Source organism: Alligator mississippiensis, chromosome 1 (assembly GCF_030867095.1).
Source record: "Alligator mississippiensis isolate rAllMis1 chromosome 1, rAllMis1, whole genome shotgun sequence".
In the NCBI taxonomy this organism is placed as follows: Eukaryota; Metazoa; Chordata; order Crocodylia; family Alligatoridae; genus Alligator; species Alligator mississippiensis.
Window position 1 is genome coordinate 403,743,194 of NC_081824.1, and position 21,914 is coordinate 403,765,107.

At 41.1% G+C, this 21,914-nt stretch overlaps 1 protein-coding gene across 9 annotated transcripts in view; it reads right to left on the bottom strand.

Moving 5' to 3' along the window:
- PCDH17 (protocadherin 17) overlaps positions 1-21,914 on the bottom strand; it is a 117,340-nt gene that overhangs the window by 21,923 nt on the left and 73,503 nt on the right. For 4 of the 9 annotated variants that reach the window (XM_059723232.1, XM_059723117.1, XM_059723152.1 and 1 more), the window contains exon 5: positions 11,503-11,586. The exons of 2 other annotated variants lie outside the window; for them this stretch is intronic. In XM_059723232.1, coding sequence (XP_059579215.1) covers positions 11,503-11,586 — 84 coding nt within the window. Of the gene's footprint in view, positions 1-881; positions 3,552-11,502; positions 11,587-19,010; positions 19,090-21,914 lie in introns of those variants that run through there. 3 more of the 9 variants (XM_059723354.1, XM_059723311.1, XM_059723273.1) reach the window with 2 other exon arrangements.

Here is a 21,914-nt window from a genome sequence, read left to right on the forward strand (position 1 = left end):
ACGTCCAGACGAGTGCAGCCATGCAGTATGTGGCACCACAAACATATATGCAGGGGTCAAAAAAACCTGCAGAAAAAAAAACAAAAAAAACAAGCAGCACACACACTGGCAGCATGCATTGTTGAAAAGCAGAGCCAGGCCTCCCAGAGCTAGGCTGTGGCTGCCAAACCGGCTCTGCCCATCAAGAGCAACACAGCTGCAGCCCCAGGAAGCCCCCAGGACCCCAAGTAAAGGTGCTAGGGCCATCCCAGTGCTGGCCCCTGCTCCCCCTACTGTCCCCAGGGTAGCTTGCCGTGCACCAAAGTGCATGTGGCATGGGCATTCCCCAGCGACAAGCAGCTAAAGTGCAAGGCACGCCACTGCTACTTGTCCCCAGGGAACCAAACATCCATGCTCATCTGGACGCAACCTATTTGATTATTGGTTCCAGCCCTGAGACCACATCAGTTTACACACTGACACCCAGCATTCTACTTGCCAGTATATGAGGAGCCAAGGATCATAACCATAATCAGGATCCTGGGCTTCCTCTGCACTGGCAAGTAGTAATGGTGCAATTATGATCAGATCCCTGTGCATCTTGCTATATACATGTGGCATGGGAGGGACCATGATTGTTGGGACTGGGGATCAGATCCCATTACACCATTATGGCTAGAGACAGAAATTACACATAAACTGGTTTAAGTGATTGGAAACAGGTTCAAATCTATAACACAACAGAACACAATAGAAGTTCAGTGCACATAAACCGCTTTCAAAATGGCTGATACCAGTTTAAGATAAACCTGGATGGATGCAGCATCAAACTTAACTGATTTAGGTTAAATCAGTTTATTGAATTTCTGTCCCAGATCCTCTCCAGATTCAAGTTTACTTACTTGAAGCATCCCAGGATGCTTTGCACCTTCCTTGCAAACTCCTCATTCCAGGATGGGCAAGCTAGCCTTGGTCCAAGCATTCTGGGCCAGCTGAATAGGGAAGCATGCTCTAGCACCCCCTGGCTTCTGGCCTGGGCCACTGCAGGCATATGACTGCATTTCACAGATCAAAAGTTAATGCCTGTTCACTTGCTTATCAGTTTAACCTATAAAGTTTGAATTGACTCAGCCTCGGGTTTAGCTGTCTGTACTTAGCTTAAATGAATGTGTGCCAAGGGCCAGAAAGTCCTATTTCAAAGTCACAAAAGTTGTGCTCTATTCTTTTTCATTTCATCCAGGAGTAGGCAAAATATGGCCTGCGGCCCAGATCTGGCCCAACAGCTGATTTGATCTGGCCTGCAGGGTAGTGCCAGCCAATTGACTGGATATGGCCCTGTAACAGGGGGCCTTCTCAGGGCTGCTTTCCCTGCAGCCTGCCCACCTGTTTCTGGGCTAACAGCTTGCCTTCTCATCTGCCACACCTTGTTGTTCATTAATTAGTTCATTGATGTAATTAAGTGGGAGGCTGCCCAGTTCCTTCCCTGATGCCAGGGGGCACTATCTGCAGCTCCACTCCCCCCCTACACCATAGCCCAAGCCTCGCTGATGGCATCTAGGCGTTATCATAATCACTGGCCCCCACACTGTGCCCCAGAATTCTACTAATTGAACCCCACCTGGAGTCCTCTCCTCAAGTGGTCTCATCCACCTTCATACTAGGCAGCATAACTCCCTGAACCGCTTCCCCTTCCGGGTGTGCCCCCCGGGGACCTTTGGCTCACTAGCCCTGGCCCACCTCCAGGCCAGACGGAACCTCAGGCCCGCAGCTCTTGGGCGTTCCTTACAGTGGGCCTGAAACAGGGGGGTGTCCAGACAGGTATGAGTCTATGGCCTTTTCTCTCTCTCTGGGGGGCCACCCTACAGATCCTCCAAACATGAGGTAACCAACCCGGTTGTGGGGGCTAGGGGTTAAGGCACCCTGACCCACCTTTTACTGGGGTGGTAACTAGCCTGGCATTTCCTGGGGGCTCCCGTGCCACTGGGGGCCCCACCAGGCTACCTGCTCCTGGCAGGCAATGTTGTTGCCTGGCCTCCAGCAGCAGAACAGCCCTGTTTATATGGGCAGCCCCTGATTCAAAATGGCTGCCCTCATCAGGCACCTGGCAGCTGCCAGCTCCAGGCCCTTAAAGTGGCAGGCACAAATGGTGACTTGCCACAGGCCCATGGTTATCCCTGAGGCACTCTGCATGAGGCCAAGCTTGGTCTGGGGCAGCCAGGGCTGAGTTCCTGCCAGTACCTACCAGCCCCAGCCAGCACTCACAATTTCTGGCAGGGCTGTCTCAATGTGGCTGCAGCCCCATGAGTGCTGCTCAGCTTCCCTCACATCCAGCAGCAGCTCCTCTTCCTGCTCCTCCTGTGTGGTTTCAAGCCAGAGGGGGAGCTGCAGCAGGGCAGCTCCTGCCCCAGCGTGCTGGGCTCTGGCTCCAGCTCCTGGCTGCCTTCCACCTGCTCCACCCACCCAGAATGATGAATAGCCACCTGTGAGCAGGTGGAAGGTGGCTGGGAGCTGGTGTCCCACACAGTGGGGCAGGAGCTGAATGGTGCAGTAGGGGCAGGAGCAGGAGGAGCCACCACCACTGGGGGTGAGAGGAGCTGCCACACTAGGAGCAGTCCAGCCAGTAAGCTGTGCATGCCGGCCAGGTGGGACCAGTGGGTGCTGGTGGGATGGTGGGAGAGCAGCAAAGGCTGCCCTGGTTGGGAGCTGGCAGGACTGAGCCCCATGCAGAGCACTATAGACAACACCTCCTGGATAAGCTCTGCTGTGCGCACACCCTATCCCCTCACCCCGGCTGGCTCCTGGGACCTAGCACCTAGGAAGCCCCCCTCACACACACGCACATAAGCCCCCTCCCCCGACAGGGCAGGGGCATACAGGCAGTGGATTTCCTGTCCTGCTCCCAAACACCTCTCTGCCCATGATCCCATCCCACATACAGAATTTTGGTGAGTTGTTGTGTGGGTAGGGGTAGAGGGGGCCTGCAACAGCTCATCAAAATTCTCTATGTGACTCCTGGCCTCAAATAATTGCCCACCCCTGATGTATTGTGTGGCTTTATGCACACCCAACCCAAATATGATTCTTTGAAAATATATTAGCAGTCTAACTGTGGCAAGTGCTACTTAATTCAATGACAGTGCTTCTGAAGGCTAAGGGTGATAAACAAGGATCCTCATATTGTCAGGAACTCTTTTGTAACGTACCAGGCTGTGTTCTTCTGACAAGTTGACGTAGCATATTTAGCAGCTAATTTCTTAAACTATAATCAACTGGAAAAGCAGAGACAGCAGTCCTGTAGAGTGCACCTGCATTACAAAATGCTCCAGTGATATATGACCACAGCTACAGTCAGACACTAGATGCACCGGTCTACATCATGTTTAAGTGAATTCAGTGGCACTTGGATACTCCAATCTGCTTCCAGCATTTGCAGCCACAGTTCAGTGCATTTGTACAGTTTCAGGAAAGGTTTCAGAGCCTTACTGACCCTCTGGACAGAATGCTAAAACTACCACAGCATGTTCCAGGATGTGCATTGGCAGCCTGTTGAATGTCCAATGATAGGAGAGAAGCTGAAAAGAAAATGGATGAAAAAAGTAACATCACGACCAGTGAGGTAAAAAATAAGAAAAGAAACATGAAACTGGTCAGTAAAATAAAGATGACTATTTAACTGATTAAAGAGGGAAAAGGTGGCATTAGTTATGCTGAACTTTAAACTGGAAACCAGGGGAGAAAGGGAAATTACATTTAAATGTAAAATATTTCTCTAATATTTCATAGAAATAGGTAATTAAAACCAATCATGATAATAGTCTGTTGATATCCAGTCTTTTTGTCCAAGAAAATTATAGCTGCAGCCTTTAAACTGACATTGTAGGAAGTCCTGTTTAATAATTCTAATAATAATAATCCTGTATTACTTTATTTTGCTTGCTATTAAAAGACAATCAGAAAAATATTGCTTTGAATATAATGGCCTTTTTGATCTAATAATTCAGGTAGGACAAAAGTAGAGAAGAATAAAGCCTTTCAGAAACAGAGGGTTGTTAAACAACAGCATGCATATTTTCATTGCTTTATATTTTCTGACTTTGAGGGGAAAGCACAGTGCCTTCTTTATGCTTCAGTGTCACAGCGAGCCAGCTCTAACTGATGATAACATGCATCTTTGATGACATGGATGAACACATCTAAAATTCCTTCTAGCAAAACTGTAATCCTGTATGGAAGGTCAATGAAAATATGCCTATTAAACCCAACTGGTTCTAAGCAGTAAGCAGCATTTCCTTATTAGGATTTCTCTGCTTTGCTATCTGATTTCTACAGGGACATGCATCTATTTACAACACTAAATCCTGTTGTTCATATTTTGCTTCTAACACATTTCCTTTGTTCATTTCCTAGAGGTAGACAAACAGGATTGGTGTTATTGTTAGCATTCTCTGAAGACATATTCAATGCAGATGTAGCTAATCCCCTCCTGCTTATTATTCAGCAATCAGTGTCTGCCAATAGGATTTGGGATTCCCAAAAGACAAAGTTTAAAGTGAAGGGTTAAATTCAACTCATTTAATGACATTCTCTGTTCTTGAGACCATTCATCACATTCATCCAGTTCCATGGAGGGAGCTAAGGTTGCCAGTTAAGTTAAATTAAACTAGACGGACAGGTGTCCAAATGAATGAGATCACTGTCATGATCTGAAGGAACTTTATTAATGACACAAAGTAATCTTAGCAAAGGCAGTTCTTTTAATCAGTTTTATAGTCCCTGACATGCCTTGTAAAAATTTGGGATATATCACCTGTAGAGCTACACTCCCTAAGAAGTGATCATATTATGAGTAACCTGCTGGGTTACTTAGCTTAAAATTTTAAAGTGAACTTATTGACAGTTCCCAATTTTTCGGAGACTAAATGAATCACCAAGAGCTAAAATGGGGAATGTGAAGCTTTTAAGGTTAGACCTATGGATACAGATAAAATGCTTAACCATTACCATATGATTTGCTTAAAACATCTGAAATACGTGATCTAGCAATTCAGAATTTTGGATTTTGTTGGTCTGTCTAATATCTAGCCTCATTCACTAAAATCACTGAAAGGGTCATGATTTTGGGACAGGAAAAGATAGGCAAAAATCTTTTAAAACTTAGTTAGCTAATGTTATATGAGTTATTTGAATGCTCCCAAGCCTCTCTAAGAGCTGACTGAGCAAGTCACATCAGCTTTGTTTTACAGCCACTTATATAGCTTGCCTTTATCTTTCCTCTTTCACAGTCTTTGAAAAGAGAACAGTTTTATCTTGCCTTCAAAGGGACTAAACATTTGTTTCAAATTAGGCTTGTGCTTAAATACCTTGATGAGGTAGGCTAGGGAGACATTACATGTAAACTGGTTTAAGCGGTCAGAAACTGGTTTAAACCTGGAACAGAACAGATATTCAGTGCACATAAACCAGTTTGAAAATGGCCCAAACCGGTTTGAGATAAACCTGGTTGAATGTAGTATCAGACTTAACTGATTTGGCTCAAACTGGTTTATGCAATGTCTGCCCCAGACCCCTTGTTGGTTTAAGTTAAATCAGAGACCCCCAGCATTCCAGCCTGCTCCTGGGCTGGGTGGGGCTCTCTACTCCACAGCAGGGCTGGTCCCTTCCCTCTGCTATCTTGCAAGAGCAGGGGTGGGGCATGCTGGCCTGCCATGGCCCCTGAGCCAAATTCCTCCCTCCGTCCCTTTGCCCCCCGACAAACCCTGTGGACCTCCACAGCTTTCAGGCAGCCAGGCAGAGATGGAGTTAATTCCTCCCTCTGTCCAACTTGCCTGCAACCAGGAAGGGGATTCATTCCCCTCCCTGGCTGGGGAATTAATGGTCAGAGGCAAGGGAGAGGGCAGCAAGAGCTCTCAAGCCCAGAGCTAAGACCTGCAGGACCAGACTGAGAGGTGGGAAGTGTTGGCAAACACCTGACAATCATCACACATATCTGCTAGAGATGGAGTTAAGGGAAACTGCAGCCCAAAGAATGCAGAGAGCTACATTTACATTATAAAGCAGAACTCATAAAACCTAAACAAACCCTTTCTGAATGCCTGGCTGTAAGGAGACACTCTGCCCTCAGGATTAGTAAAACTTGTGCAAGGCTTTCTCTTGTCTTCCTGCTTTACATTCTAAGTTAGACTAAGTTGTGTATGCTGTGTTTTACTGGGCTGTATCTTACCTTAGGCAAAGATTTTTGGTACTTCCCTGTTGTATGCTTTGCAAATTGCTGTGTTCAATACATGCTTTCTTCAGAGAAAGGACTTTTTCCCATCCCCACTGGGAAGTCTGGCAGCTGCTCCCCCTACCCCAGCAGACTGATGGCTGGGATCCTATGCCCCTTCCTGAGGGGCATCTCTCTTCCCACCCCTTCGGCAGTGGCTGGCAGGCATACTTTAGCACGCCCTGGCTTCTGGCTTAAGCCACTGCAAGCACATACCTGCATTTCCTGATGTAACCGAGAATATCTGTCCAGTTATTAATCAGTTTAAGCTGCACAGCTTAGACTAAACTGCAAAGAGTGAATCAGTTCAGGCTCAGGCTTTTTAAATGTCTGTCCCTAGCTGTAGAGTGTAAAATAATGACAGTTTTAGGTAAAGAGCAGCTGTTATTGTGCAGAATCTGAATCTCACCCAAAAAGCCTTTGGGAAAGGGTAAATTTTGGGGGAGGAATGACTGGTAGGCTGATTTAAAATAATGGTTGCAGTTAGAAGTGCTTTGGGTTTTGTAATATTGGAATAAATCCTGGGGAAATGGACTAGTCGGAAGGTGACAGCTGAGGCAGCCAAAAGTAAAAGACAAAGGCTATTTATCACATCCCTCTGTAATTTATCACATGGAGATCACCTTCCCAGACATATATGTATGCACTCCTAAGTATATTATGGGATGTATATCATAGGGGAAAACTGCCATCCTACAAATAGATGAAAAAAGATTTAATAATGCTATATATATACTGCAATTATAAAAGCTCAAAGAAGCCATTTTACAATTGGGAGTATGGGAGTAAAGCTCACAAGACTCGCATGACAGAGCAAAAGGTATAAGACTAACTTTGACCCTGTAAGCCTCCCATGCTGCACTCAAGTGCACTAACAACAAGCCAGAGGTGTTCACTGCATGAGCAGGTGAAAAAAGGTGATTGTAGGAAGTGTGAAGACAATTCTGTATCCATAATACATTCATCCCAATGTGCAAGGGCATCTGTTAAAATGCTTTCTCTTAACAAGAGGCTTCAGAGGTATGTTATGAAAGCAGGTGAAGAATCATAAATAGAGGATAAATTAATAAGGTGCTATGAAGTGGCACAATGGAAGTGCAAAGCAAGTATCATGGGAAACACCTCCCACAAATAAGAGCGAAGATAATTTTAAGTTGAAAATAAATACAATGAGGACCACCTGCTATTCTCAGCTGCATGAATCCCTAAACCTGTGCTGCCGTTTGCTGTCTTCCTCCCCTTTTACAGAGGCCTCTCAGGGTGTGTGGGCTAAGATAAGCAGCTGTAGCAGAGTACGTAATAAGCAGGAGAAAGAAACGAATGTGGTACCTTTTCTCTCTAGCATGCCCTTAGTACAAATCTGCCTGGAAGTTACCCCCAACGTCAAAGAAAGGGTCAAGAAATTGAGAGGGAAAAAACAGGAAAAGCTTCTTTTGACCATTTTATACGCTCTTCAGAGTTCACAAAACACATCTTTCATTCAGCCCCTGATATCCAGCAAACACCAAAATCAGCTTGCTCACTTGCCTACTGGTTTGATCACATTACTGCCCACTTCAGATTCCTCTTTGGACTCCCCATCTGTTACGGAATCAAATTTAAGCTCCCTCTCACCATGTTCAAAGCGCTATACAGTTCTTGCCCTTACATTGCCCTCCTAGCTTTTTCACTGCTAATGTTCCCATTCCTTTGTCAGTTCTTTGAAAAAAATCTTTTATTCCTTTTTATGTGCTCCCACCATAGCATCCTTTAGCCCACTGGAAAGTCCACTATTCTGTTCACACTGAATGATTTCTTAAAGGAAGATCAACTTCTGATGTATTGTCTATAAATGTAGTGAACTTGTATTAGAAATCCCTGTTTGCTATTCTTCTTTTCCTAATTTCCATCTGTCTGTTCTGTGATTGTGGGTAAGGACTGCTCCCTCTTGAATGTAGTGTCCGGGTGCATCATAGATATTGCCCTAAACTAACTAAAAATGTTTTTAATAGGCTAAATTTTTCCAATGTGGTGAGTAACCAAGTGCATATTCCAAATACCTATTATGGATTCAAGTCACTAAATATGGTTTTAGGTTCCTAGCTTTAGACACAAACATTAACAAAAAAATCAGATCTAAAACCTAAATACGGACTTCCAAGCTCTTCTCAAGGCAAGGCCAAAATACTCTGCAGGCAATTCTGCCATCAAATGCAAGCAATGTTTTGAAGCCAACATTCAAAAGGATTATTTATGCAAATAGTGATGGACTGACTTTTATTATTAAAGCTTATAATAAAGCAGATTTAATGTGCAATGTCTAGTATTTCTCTCACTACAGTTTTCAGGAAAACTGTTTTTCAAATGTCTTAGATGATATGCTATGCCTTACAACATCCAGATGTGTTAAACCCCCCAAGAAGAAATTTGTGCATGATTAAGGAAACCTATGCCCCCAAAACACCAGGCAAAAAAGACCTAACTTTAAGTTAACTTGCTTACTGTTGAACTGACTTCATGAGGTAGAAAGCAGTTGCAGGCAGGTTATCCTCTAGAGACCCAGCTGAGGGGCTTACATTTTCCTACTAGTACGAGAGAGCAGGGAACAAGAAAGCCAAAGCAAAGGCTACCATATAGTCTTGGGAAAGACTGCCCATAAAGGCTCAAGCTGTACATATGCAATTCAAATATAAATTTATGAAAAAGCAGATATGGGTTGGACCCATGACGGACTATGGGTTGGACCAAATTAGTAACTAAATTTAGTCCTATAGTTTTGACTCCATCAACACTTCCATTAACAACAGAAAGAGCTTTGCCTAAATCATGACTCTGTAAGTTCTGACTGATCATTCTCTAACTTGCAGGAAGCACTGGTATATATACCTTGAACCCAGGATTACTTTTATATTTTAAATATAATTTTAACTGTCACCAAAGTTATTTGGCCACAGAAAAGAAACTTATGAATGGAAGTTTTCCCTACGGAAAAAAATGACAAGGTAAGTCAAGCTTCACACCTACCAGTCTTGTTCTATATGGACAAGAAAACAAGCATTCACTGAAAAATAATACTTAGCAATAAAGCATTTTGAAAAATTCAAAAATACAACAAAAATACATTTACACATGCACACGCTCTACATGCAGGCACACAGACACACAGTGAGTAGGAATGTCTGGCGTACACCTGCCTTGCTTAAGGGCAAAATCTTTTTAGAAAACATTTACTAGTTACAGAAAAGACCCATTCCACCTTTCAAGAGAGTTGCTGCTTTTCCTTGCACTCAATCACAAATCCCTGCAAGCTCAATTTATTGCTTTGATAAACTATTGCTATAGTTAAACACAGGTGGGTTTTTTTAAAAACTGACATCAAGCAAAAATAAAAGAAAATCCTGTGTAACACAAAGCCTAACAAAAGGAGTTTTATTTCCAGTAAGCTCTAAACAATAATGCATTTCAGCCCAACATTTGTCCTTGCAGGTAGATTCCTCTGTTTAGCTTTGTCAAAAATAAATAAACAAACCATATACCTGGTATTAAATTCTGTAATATGAAACTGAGTGAAAATCCCTTTTGGGAAACTGAATGGGCTGAATTTTGAGAGATGCTGAGCAAATTGTCCTCCCTTGGACTTCTGTGGCATTATAGTTGTTCAGCTCCTGTCAAGAATTGACCCAAAGGGAGTTTTATATTAATAGAGAAACTAGGCTTTGGGTCCTATTGGTCAAGGCTTCCACACTTATAATAAAAAAGACTTATGAAGAACATGGACAACAGCTACTAAAAAGAAGTGAGTTTCTCCTAGGCTTTAGCTGCTGACAATGATCATAAATGTTTTTATCTGTTATATATCTATATACACACACACACACATACACATATATATACACACACACACATACGTATGTGTATGTATGTATGTGTGTGTGTGTATTCTCTGTTTTACAAGCAGTTTTCAAACTCAGAGGCAAATGTTGCAATGTGTTTTTTAGTTATTTAAAAAGCAATACACTGATTTCTAAAGTACTCACAATTTACATTTCCATTAATTAAAGAACAAAAGCAAATAAAAAATCAATTGGAAAAATAGTCTTAAAAGCTGGCAAAATCTGAATAGTTATCACATTTGGTTATTTTACTCTACATGTGATCATTAATTCCATATTTTCCACATTAAGTGAAGGTTTAATAAATCAAAAACTGAGTGCTTACTGCCAGTATGCAACATCAAGTACAACCCTGAGTCACGCACATGTATACATATGCACATATACAGACACACACAAGCAACATGTAGAAATAATGCTTCAAGCCCAATGCATTTTGGTGGACAGTGATTTAAATTAAAACATTTCTTTGCTCCAGCCAATTTCTGTGTTTTGCAATAAAGTGGGTAGTAACTAAATACAGTATTTCTTGCACTTTAGCAAAAACTGCCTTTTCAACAAATGTACACTAGGCTGTAATGAGCTATGTTGTGTAGTGGCTAATCTGCTAAAAAAAAAAAAGTAAGAAGAAATTCTTCTGCCCGGCTCTCAGGTATGAAGTCCGTACATCTTTTATGTTGACAGTTCAGCTTCGGGCTATAAAATAGAAGAACCTGTTCTACATCTACTGTTTAAAACAAGAGCAGAAAACCTAAACCCCCATCAATCTGATGTCTTAGTTTTACGACTTATCTGTGGCAAAAATGAATCATAAGAAAGATTTGTTCTGATTCCACAGACAGATCCATCAACTTGCTGGTGCTTGTGAACCATGCAATTCCTATAGAGACTGGCAATGGTACAGTTGCAGTATTACACATGCTAAACTGTTGAGCTACTGATACCCACTTGTGATTAATCACAGGGAGAGCCTGCAGTAAGAGGACTCTTAGAAAACATAGATACAGGCACACACAGACATGCACACACCCGCCCACCAAGCCATACAAACACACACACACAAATATTTTCATTTGTTTTACACTTCTGCCTTCTCTGAATTGCATGCGGTTTTCTGTAAAGCTCTATCAGGACCAATGCAAATATAATAAGGCAGACTGATTTAATTTTGAATATTATTCAGATGAATTTTGATCCAACTCTTTTGGAATATAAAATGCATATAAGTCTACAGTTTCCTTCTTCATATTACTTATAAGCACTTTAAGAAATAATACAGTCTATCAAGTTCTGAGCTGCAGTCAGGAAAAAAAATAGGAAGCTTTATAATCTTACATGTAAAATTCTGATCACAAGAGAAGACAGCTAGCAGATGAAGTATTTGCTCACCTGGCAGAAGCAGATCAACAGACTGAAGTCTACTTGTGATGGTGTGTAGGGTGAGGATAGCAAAGGAAAGCAAAGTCGGGAATGCTTGAAAAATAAAATATTTTTAGTTAACAAGTTGAAAAATAAAAGGTTGGGAAGAGGGTCCATTTAAATTCTGAATCCCTTTCCCAAAATGGCCCCTGTTTTTGTCTAATACAATCTTTTTGAATGGTCATCTCTAAAAAAGGTGCGACAGTAATGTCACAGAAATGCATAAGACCTTTAATGAAGGACTAATACCTAATTCTGCGGAACATACTCAGGAAAGATTCTCACTGAAATGAATAGTTCACTTATTGTATGGGAGAAAGGTAATCAGTATATCACAGTGGCAATGCACTTGCTTTCAGATAATAGTTTATTGGGCCTTTACCTCTCTTATAGCACCCTAGTTTGGTTGATTCATATGCAGGGATCCTGGTTTTCTCTAATAAAAAAGAATCCCCAATTTTTTTACTAAAAAAAGTAACACAAAATCCACATTTTCCACGATATCTATACATTAGTGGCATTTCATTTTAATCATGGATTAAAATGTGGATTTGGGGTTAGTTTTAATTAAAAAATTGGAGATTTTTTTAAATCAGAGAAAACCAGGATCCCAGTTCATATAGCAGCCTCAACACAATGATCAATGACTTATGTAACACAAGACAAAAATTAAACTCTCTCTAGTGGAAGTTTGTTTACCTTACTTCAGTGCTCAAGGTATGCATGGGATATCTGTGTATAGTTTAATGGCAATTATTCCATAAAAAATGGCTCAGATACATAATCGATTCATTATTTAGATATGGTAAGTAAATCCAATAAGTTATGTGAGCTATAATAAAAAGAAATCCCATGCAAAGCACATGCAGAATTTTTTTACCAGATTTCTTAGTCATTTAATCTACTTTATGAAGCTGCTGAAGGAAACATTCAGCTGTTTGCTGAAAGACTGACTTGGGGATTATTGGAGCAGTATAATTGTTCAACTGATCAGATTTAAAAAGAAACACTTTGTTTTACATTAATCTTGCTGGAATGGGCAATAAATTTGAGAAATAGATCTTGCCAAAAATGTCTGGCTGAGAGCAACTGCTGCTTATTTTTTTATTATTATTATTTTGAACAGTTTAATTTTCTTATTTTCAATCTTTATTCAACATCTGTTGTTCCCCCCTCCTCTGTAACATAATTATGCGGTATTCCAGCATAAAACAGGTTGAGCAGTTAATAACAGGCAGCTTAAACATTTTTTCGTACTGTTGCCCTGCAGATGTTTCTTTCATTTTTTTTTTTTTCGGGGGGAGCTTCTTGTTTAATTTGTGTATGTTTCTTTCCTGCTCTTAAAGTATGCTCTCACAGCATATGGAAGCACCTGAACATAATCTGGGATGTGCACATGTTTATGCTGTTCCTATAAATGATATTCAGTACATTAAAAGGGGGAGTAAAATCCATTTTATTTGTACAAAAGTAATCAAGTATTTATCCTACACAGATTAACACTGCAGGCACTCTGAATTCACATCCACAGTCTTTCTGTTTTCATAAATACTCTCTTTTATCCGAACAGCCATATATTTTATTGGCTAAATTTGTCATAACCCCCCATACATTTTAAAAGCAATCATGCTTTGATGATAAATACGCTTCATTTTGGAATACTTCATTTTGATAAGTAGCACTTGACATTTAGCCCAAAAAGATGAAAAAATTTCAGTGACAGATGTTAGATCTGTTCAAAAGGTCCACTAAAACAAGGAGAAGCCTCTATGGAAACATAACTTGTTTTTCCTTAAATTTTCAATAAATGTGATTGTTAGAATATATAAGAGGTCCTAATTCTAATGAATTACATGGAATAAGGTGTTGCAACATGTAGGAGCTAACTGAGAAAAACAACAACATCTTATTCATGTTCACTTAATTCACATTAGGATAAAGAGTTTAAACAAATCATGTTCAAAAGAAGAAATAAAGATAGAAATAGGAAGAATCTCAACCCGCATGCAATGGATTGTAAGTGAATAAAGCCCTGGAAGTGCCTGGGAAAATACATGTCAAGCAATTAGATACTTCCTTTTGGTAAATACCCTAACTGAAATTCGTCCAATGTATGATAATGTATTTTTCACAAGCTGGATCCCACTTATGCTTGATAACATGTAACAGTGTATTTGCTCCACATAATTGTGAATTAAAATGTCTTAGTTTGCACTCCTAAGACTGATGGGTGTTGTCTTTTTATACTATAATGTTTGTTTTCTGTATTATCGCAGTTTGTTATTTAGTATATATGGACAATTTTGCGTATTCTCTCCATATATCCTGGTAGGCTGTTATTCATAATGTTGATTTTAATCTTTTTCCAGTTCGCTCTGCAGCATGCAATTTTTTTCTCCTGTGTTGGGTTCCACTGACACTTTATTTTCCAAGGAGAAAAGATATGAAGCTTTATTAACGAAGTAGTATATCATTTGATAAACTCTTTTAGAAAGTATATATTGCTTTTTCCTTTCTGTTTTCTCACAAAAGCTGACCTTATAATTTTGGGATTTATTTTCTTTAACACTTGTTAGCATTGAAGACAAACTTAAATTTTAGCATTCCTGTTTAGCATCTGCTCTTCCAAAAAAGTCATAAAATAGTTTTGGAGCCCTTTTCCCAGCTTTTCAGTAAAAGAGAAAACACAGTTTTGAACTAGCAGAGTAAGCTAGAGGCAGATAAATGAAGAATGTTTTTTAACTAAATATGAATAGAAAATATTTCAAAAAAGATTCATATCCTTTCTTTGGGCAAAATTACATATAGGAGAGTTACAGATTATCAGATTATTCCACTTTCTTTTTGTTCTTCTGAATGATGCCTTTTTTTACCCTCAAGCAGAAGGTTAAAAATCATTTTGAAATGAAACACCTCAGATTTTAAATCTCTCTTTGTGATAAGGAAAGGAGAGGCATTTGATTTTTTTTTAAACAGTGCTGAATGCTAGAAAATGCTTTAATAATGAAAGATTACATATGTAGCTTTTTTAAATGTGCCCTATAAAATTACCTATAAATATGTGCATATTTAACATCGAAGTTTCTTTTGTAATGCAAAAAATTTACTTTGGAAATAATATTTTTTTCTTCACAGGGGTTCTTCAGCATATGCTTGCAACAAATCTCTTTTATAGTTTCACTTTTAAATTACCAAAGTTACAGAAAAAATCCTTATTACAAACTATCCTTACTCATTCTCAACAAAGGAATCAAAGCAGAAAAGGGAGTTTAAAAATGGAGAGGAGATGCTGAAGAATGTTAGAAGGAACTAAAATACAGCACCCCACATCTGATACATCCTGAAAGTACCTGGAAAGACTGTGAAGGAAGAATACTTTCTACTAACTGTCACGTAACAGTGCATTGCTAGTTATTGTGCAGTCATGTGTGCCTAGAAAACTGGGAGTCACGGAATTGATCTAGCTAGTTTTTAACTTACACCAGGGCTTTTTAACTTAACCGTGGGTAAAAAATGACAACACCATCTTCAGTACACATGCGCACGCACACACACACACACACGCACGCACAAAGAACCCCCACCCCCATTTTATACAAAATTAATGCAACTGTAATACTGTGTATGGTAGAGTCTTTCTGCCACATCATTACGGCTTGAATGAAAAAGAGAATGCATACTGTATTGCAACCCTGCAAATTATACCCTGCTCACTTAGCTTCACATATCCTCTCTAAGCATCATACAAGCATCTTAGGTTTCATTGTCTACAGGTGGGAATTCCACTAAATAGCTTTCTATAGGGAATTATGCAGGAATTTAATTTAATTTTTCATGACGTTTAGATCATCACTTAAGTTGATCTGAAAAAGATGCAGAAGAATAACTTATTCATATTATCAGATCTTGATCAAAGAAAAGTAGAGGAACAATAAGCAATATTGCAGCATATTTTTGCTGCACGTTATCTTTCTTTTTAGAATGGATTTTGAGAGTCCTAAAAAAAATAGGAAGACACAATAAGCCATACATAAATATATATGGGTATGTCTTATATATTTATCTCCTTTCTTGAATATGGTTACAGAAAAAGAGGAAAAAAGATTTTAAACTTTTTCTATTTAGAGTCAGAATAAAACACCACACTGCCAGCTAGAAGCTTGTCTGTATTTAACTACCTTGTCTTTTCAGATTCTATATGTGAATTCAGAGAACAGTTGTTTGTGTTGAAGAAAGCTCAAAATATAAATTCAATCCCAGGTTTTCTGTTTTCCATTCCTCAAAAATGTAGATCTTATAACTGCCACTAATTGATGTCTATACATTTGTAAGCAGGACCATAATTGTTTTGGATTCTGAGTACGAATTTGTGTTGTATTGTTCTTCCACTTGCCTATCTGCTTAATTCTTATCAGCAGACTCCTCCTTAAAAACCTTTCAGACAGAAGTTTCTGGGTTTTTTGCTGGAGCTTTTAGTTGGTATGGATTGGCATGATCACCTCTAACTTTTTTTCTCTCCCCCATTTTCCCTCTTTCTTCTCCTTTCCTGTCAGAGTTTCATCCCCATTTCTTCAGTTATCACTTATCCGCAAATTACATGCTGATAGCATAACTGCTACAGGGCACAGAAAGTAAGTTTGTCTACTAGATCACTGCCTGAACCTATAAAGCTTTAAATCTGGGTGTCATTTCAATCATATATATATGTGTGTGTGTGTACATTCGTGCACACACACACACACACATATATACATATCCATATACATATATATCAGCAGTGTTACACTAACAGTGTTACACTAACTAGCAGAATACACTAACATGTTTTTCTTCTGCTAGATTTGACTCTACTCATTATTAAAATCAATATTTCTCTTTCCATTCCTGTTATGCTACCATGCTGCTGGTGTAGCCATCACTACTCCAGCTCTATCCATTACCAGGCACTGATTAGTCCAGAAAGGCAGTCCACAAGACCTGCCTTTCTTATAACATATGGCAAACCAAACAATTGCTCTGACATTCCCAGTCACAATTCACTACATAACTTTAAGCAGTTCAAAGAGGAAAAAACTGTCCACAGAAACAGAAACACAGGCTTAAGAAAGCAGATTTCAGGTATCTAGCATCTATACACTGCATGTGGCAGAAGGCCACCTCTGTTTCTCCCGATAAACTCTGCTCTGTGACAGTTTGGTTAAGATGGGCCCTGCAGAAGGTACACACCTTACCCTATCACTTTAGGTAACCTGAGCTGGATACATTCCTGAGGGAGGGGGGGGAAACCTGCTCCCTCTGCCTACGTGACTGGCATCATATACCTGGGTGAGGGGCTTGGGCTCCCTGGGGAGCTAGGAACTGCCAGTCTACCCAGCAACTAGTGATGCATTTCAAATTGGTTGGCTGACAGCCAACAGGTGCTGGCCTCCATTGGACCAGGTAAATGAGGTCACAAGGGCCATATAAGTTAAGGACTGCCCAGGAGGGGGAAGCAGCAGCCATGAGGAAGACTCAGAGAGAGAAGAGCTGGGCCATCTGAAACTTGCTCTCTCTCAAAACTCATGATCAAGGAACTGCCTACTTCCAGAGGGAATCTCCACCTCCCTCTGGATGATACTTGTGAGTAAGCTACCTGAGATCTAACTAGATATATAGCTTACAGTAACTCAGATGTGTGATCAAAGGTTACCCAGTCATGGGAGTTTCCTCTATGGGATTTCTCTGATATTGCTCTACCCTGTACCCTATTCGAACCCAACCCCTTGTAACCAATAAAGTTCTCCTTTGTACCTAGTGTGAGAGACTTATTCGGAGTGCGTCTAGATTATGCCTTGGGGTCCCCTTGGCTCAGCTGACTAAGGGAGACCACTACTTGTACTTCTGACTGAGGGAAGCATCCCAAGTTCTTGAAGTGAATCAAGTACCCTCAAGGGCTACTAAGCCTGTGTTTCCCAGGGTGCGCAGAGCCAGAATCAAGCCCATCCCTGGGTGGTGGCAGTGGAACCCCCAGGCTAGCGGGTGCGCTCCAGGAAGGGGGTTGGCCAGACATGAGTCGCCCCCAGGGAGGCACTCAGAGCCTGGAAGGTGGTCGGGCGCAGTGAGGTGGGTGGCTCAACGCAGGAGTGTCCCCTACTGGCCCACCACACTGCATAGTATCATTTACTAGGTACGGGCATGAAACAAACAGGCGAAAGTGACACAAACTAAAGCTGATCCTGATCCTTGCAGTATTTTCTGCTAACAAACAATCCAAAACCTTATCAGCATGAAGCACTCTATATAACAGGGCAATGCGTAGGGTGTGGACGGGGGTGTACGTGCATCCCCTGAGAGTGCTGGTGCACCCCCAGCTAGGCCACACTCCCTGTTAAGCCGGTGGGCAGGGGGGCAGGCAGGAGCACCAGTGCACCCCTGCAAGTGCCAGCTGCCAGTTTTCATGGTCCATGGGATTGGTTCCTCTCCCCGGTCAGTGGGATCAGGACCCTCCCCTGGTTGCTGACACATGCCCCACTTGACTCAAGAGGCACCAGACACCCATACTATATACTCTGTATCAGTGCATAGAATGGAGGAGGTTACAAGCCCTTTGCTAACCCTCCAGGATACTCAGTTTACCACAGATCCAGCCCTGCAGTAAACATCTCAGCATCTACACATGTGGCCCTATTAGGCCGCAGGAAACTAATAAACTCCGCAGCAGGTGAGTACTTGTAAATAGAACCCTGTGATCCAGCCAGCCCCTCCACAGTACATTAAGCCAGGCCAGAGCATCCCCAGGCTGGCAGGCTAACCTGTGTCCCCTGCCAACCAGGGCTGTTCCAACCTGGCTCAATACGCTGAGGACCCAGGCGCACGTTCACATGGTGTACCCGGAAGCAAAAACCTCAAGTACAATATTCATCAGAGTGTATTGCTTTGAAATAATTGTATGTGTAGATGCACCCACTGTCAGTCATGCTCTGGACCTGAACTTCAGTCTAGATGTCAAGATTGAGGATATTCCCAGTGAACCTCCTGGATGGGCCATCACCTCATGAGAACAGAAATGTTTCAGCTTTCAGGGAAAACACAAAGGAAAAAAAAAAAACGGAACAAAACACAGTGATCTTATTTCAAAATCAAATAATCATGGACTTCCAACAATTTTTTAAATGTGCTTAAACGCCACAGCATTCTATTCCACAAGTGAATACCATATTTTATCACATACAACTCCTACCTTTTTTCCCCAGAAAACAGTTGGTGGTAACTGTTATGTGCATTATATGTGAGAAATATGGTAAGAGCAGTTTCAGCTGCATACAATCCAAAGGAAGCAGAACAAAGAATAGACTCTACTCCCTAATTGCTGCTACTCACTTACTTATTACAAACAAAAATTTTTTGTTCTTCATTCTGTCTTTCAAAAAAAAATTGCATATCTTTTTGTGGAGCATATTGTATGTGGCAAAATATGGTAATTATCACTGTACACTCACCTCATCCATCACCATGCTGACTCCCAAATGAATGCTTCCTCCCCATGGCTCACACTGATCTCCTTGGTTTTCTTATAGGCTGCATCATAAGATAGAGGAGGGAGGCAGGGAGGGAACTTATGTACTGATGACAAAAAACAAAAGCTGATACAGACAGGATGAAACAAAAAAAATCTCAAACACTGTACTAAAGCGGTATTACAGGCCAATAAAACCTTCTTAACAGACTCCACTAAAGCTTCAACATTCACCAAAAAGCTATTGACGGTAGCTGAATGTTTACAGTTTGCAACAAAACTAAGAACTGTGAAGAACCACCATCCTACTATGAAGATTACAGATGTTTGAGGAGTCTTCTCAAATAGCGTGGATCAGTGCATCTACAATCAAAAGCCAACAGTCTACCAGCATTCCCAATTCAGTACACATCATCACAATACACCCTATACCCTGAGAAAGTCCTGGTCTAAAAACTGTGATTCTGACCAAGCCCTTCCAGACTTGTGAAAAAAGAGTTGTGGGCAACTGGCATCATTTATATTATTATGGATCATTTAGAAAAGGAGTCTTCTTACCTCCTTTAAATATGGAACAGTCTGACCAACACTGAAGAAAGCCACCATAGCTAACTGCCAGCCAATGTCAAATCTTCTGTTTCTAAGCTGTCATAGACAATCTAACCAAAAGCTGACTGAAAGCTCATCTAAAGGTAACTAATGTTCTAAGACAAAAACAATTTGGGTCAAGGCTAGGACATGGAATTGATACCATCTTAATGCTACTATGGGGAGCTATCCATTCTCTTTCACCTGGATTTCTCTGCAGCATTCATCATAGTTGACCATGAAATATCACTTGCATAAGAAAGCTGGCAATGCTTCACTGTGGGGTAGAAGAGGAGGTACACTAAAAAAAAGTATAAGTACTTCCTGAAGGGACACAACCAGTAAGGAATGATGGGTGTGTACTCTACTCCTAACCCCTTAATATTGGGCTCTGACAAGGATCAGTTTTATTTCTGATCCTATTATAAAACTACATGCTATCACTTTATGGGATCAAGCATCAGCTATATGTAGAACTCACACAACTGTAGCTATCCATTTTATATACAACCATAGTATTTTTATCAAGATGGTTCAGTGATGAGACATGAACACAGAAGGCTGGTTGAATTAGAGCATTTGGTGGTAGACACAGGAAAGCATTTGGAAGAAATATAGTCACTGCATTTTCCAATGGCTGAAGGTATGTTCTACCAATAGGTCAATTCACTATGCAGTTTCCTCTTCCACATCTATTCTTCTCTTGGACACTTTGTTGACAGTAAGGCCTTTATTTTGTTTCACCCACTTAATAGCCAATGTGTAGCTGGTGACTGTGTCCTGTTGTGGACAACCAGAATCAAGGTGCATTTCATTTTGCCTGTGAAGAAGCACGGTTCTGTATGTTCAAGGGGGAACAAGTATGCAGACCGCAAACCTAGAGATGAACTGTACTACACACTGCAGGAGCACACAGCTCTCTCACTTAATCCAATGAGTAGTATTTATACACATCCTCAGTTACAAAGGACACACATTGCTCTCCATTCCAATTTGTGCTAAGACATCCTTTTCCCTGGAATCCTGCTTTCTCCTAACTGAATAAGGTATGTACATCTTAGCAGGACTTTATCCTCAGAAGCTAGACATCTGTGCAGGCAGCAGCACAAAGCTCTTCTTCCTCCATAAATAACCTTGTTGTTAGATCATTTACCCAAGACATGGGAGACTCAGATTGTAGGTGGCAAATAGAAGCTGTAAGTGCCTTTTAGTGCCCCCTTGAAGCTGGTCTACTGAGAAGTTAAGAGTATTCCTTGAGCAGTCAAGAAGAAAAGAATCACAGGGTCAAAATGAGAATAAATAAGATGAAACCTTACCTTGTAGACCAAAGAGAAAAGCCCAGCTTTGAAAAAGAGTTTACTGTGGGTTCTGACCCCTGCTCCTGAGGCTATTCATGCAATTTACCCAATGACTTATTAATGTCAAATACATCTTCATTGTGATATCAAGTCATGTCAGTATTCCAGATCTCATTTTAGTAACATTGGGCAATGGATCTGGCTCAATGAAATTGCATCAGTGCAAGTGTAGGGTACTCTACCCTGCAGTGCACAAAGGGCACTGAAAACAAATGGATCACCAATTTTCAGTATGCCCACTTTGCCCTTCTTGAGATGAGAGGTATGTCAGGAAAAACGAGATTTCAGGAGAGATTCTACTGCACAAGAAGTAGAAGTCAAGAGACCACTATGCCTTGTCAAGGCAGCATTTATCTCCCTGAGCCACAGTCAGTCACCTTTCTTCTTGTTTTCCTTCCACCCCTGGCTACTTTCCCTTTTGGAAGCCCAGTAGCCTGACCTCAACAGGAAGGTGTACTCAATCTTGCTGTGGCTGTGGCCCAATATTTAGGTTGCTGCCCTGTGATAATGATGATGTGGGCTCAAGTCTCCTCAGGGAAGGGAAGTCTAGATCTTGGGTCCCCCAGGTTCTAATCACAAAGCTGGTTGGCAAAAAGTGGCCCACAACCCAGTTTCAGACTACTGCTAGTGGTGGATTTTGGTTGACTGCAATTTCAAAGGTTTATGCAGCCCTTCTATGCTCTCAGAGTAGAGATGAAACACAATGGAGTGCAAGTGAGCTTAAATGCCTCTAGTATAATAGTGAATTTCATCCAAGTTCAGTAGGCGTAAACCTAGTTGTATGAGGTATTTAGCCATAAACGTGTGACACAAGGGGCACATCTACATGGAAATTAATGCGAAACAATAAACTCTAGTTTATTGCTCCCAGACATGCTGTTTGAACGTGTGCTGGGAGCAATAAACTCTGGAGCAATAAACCCCAGAGCTTATTGCTGAAT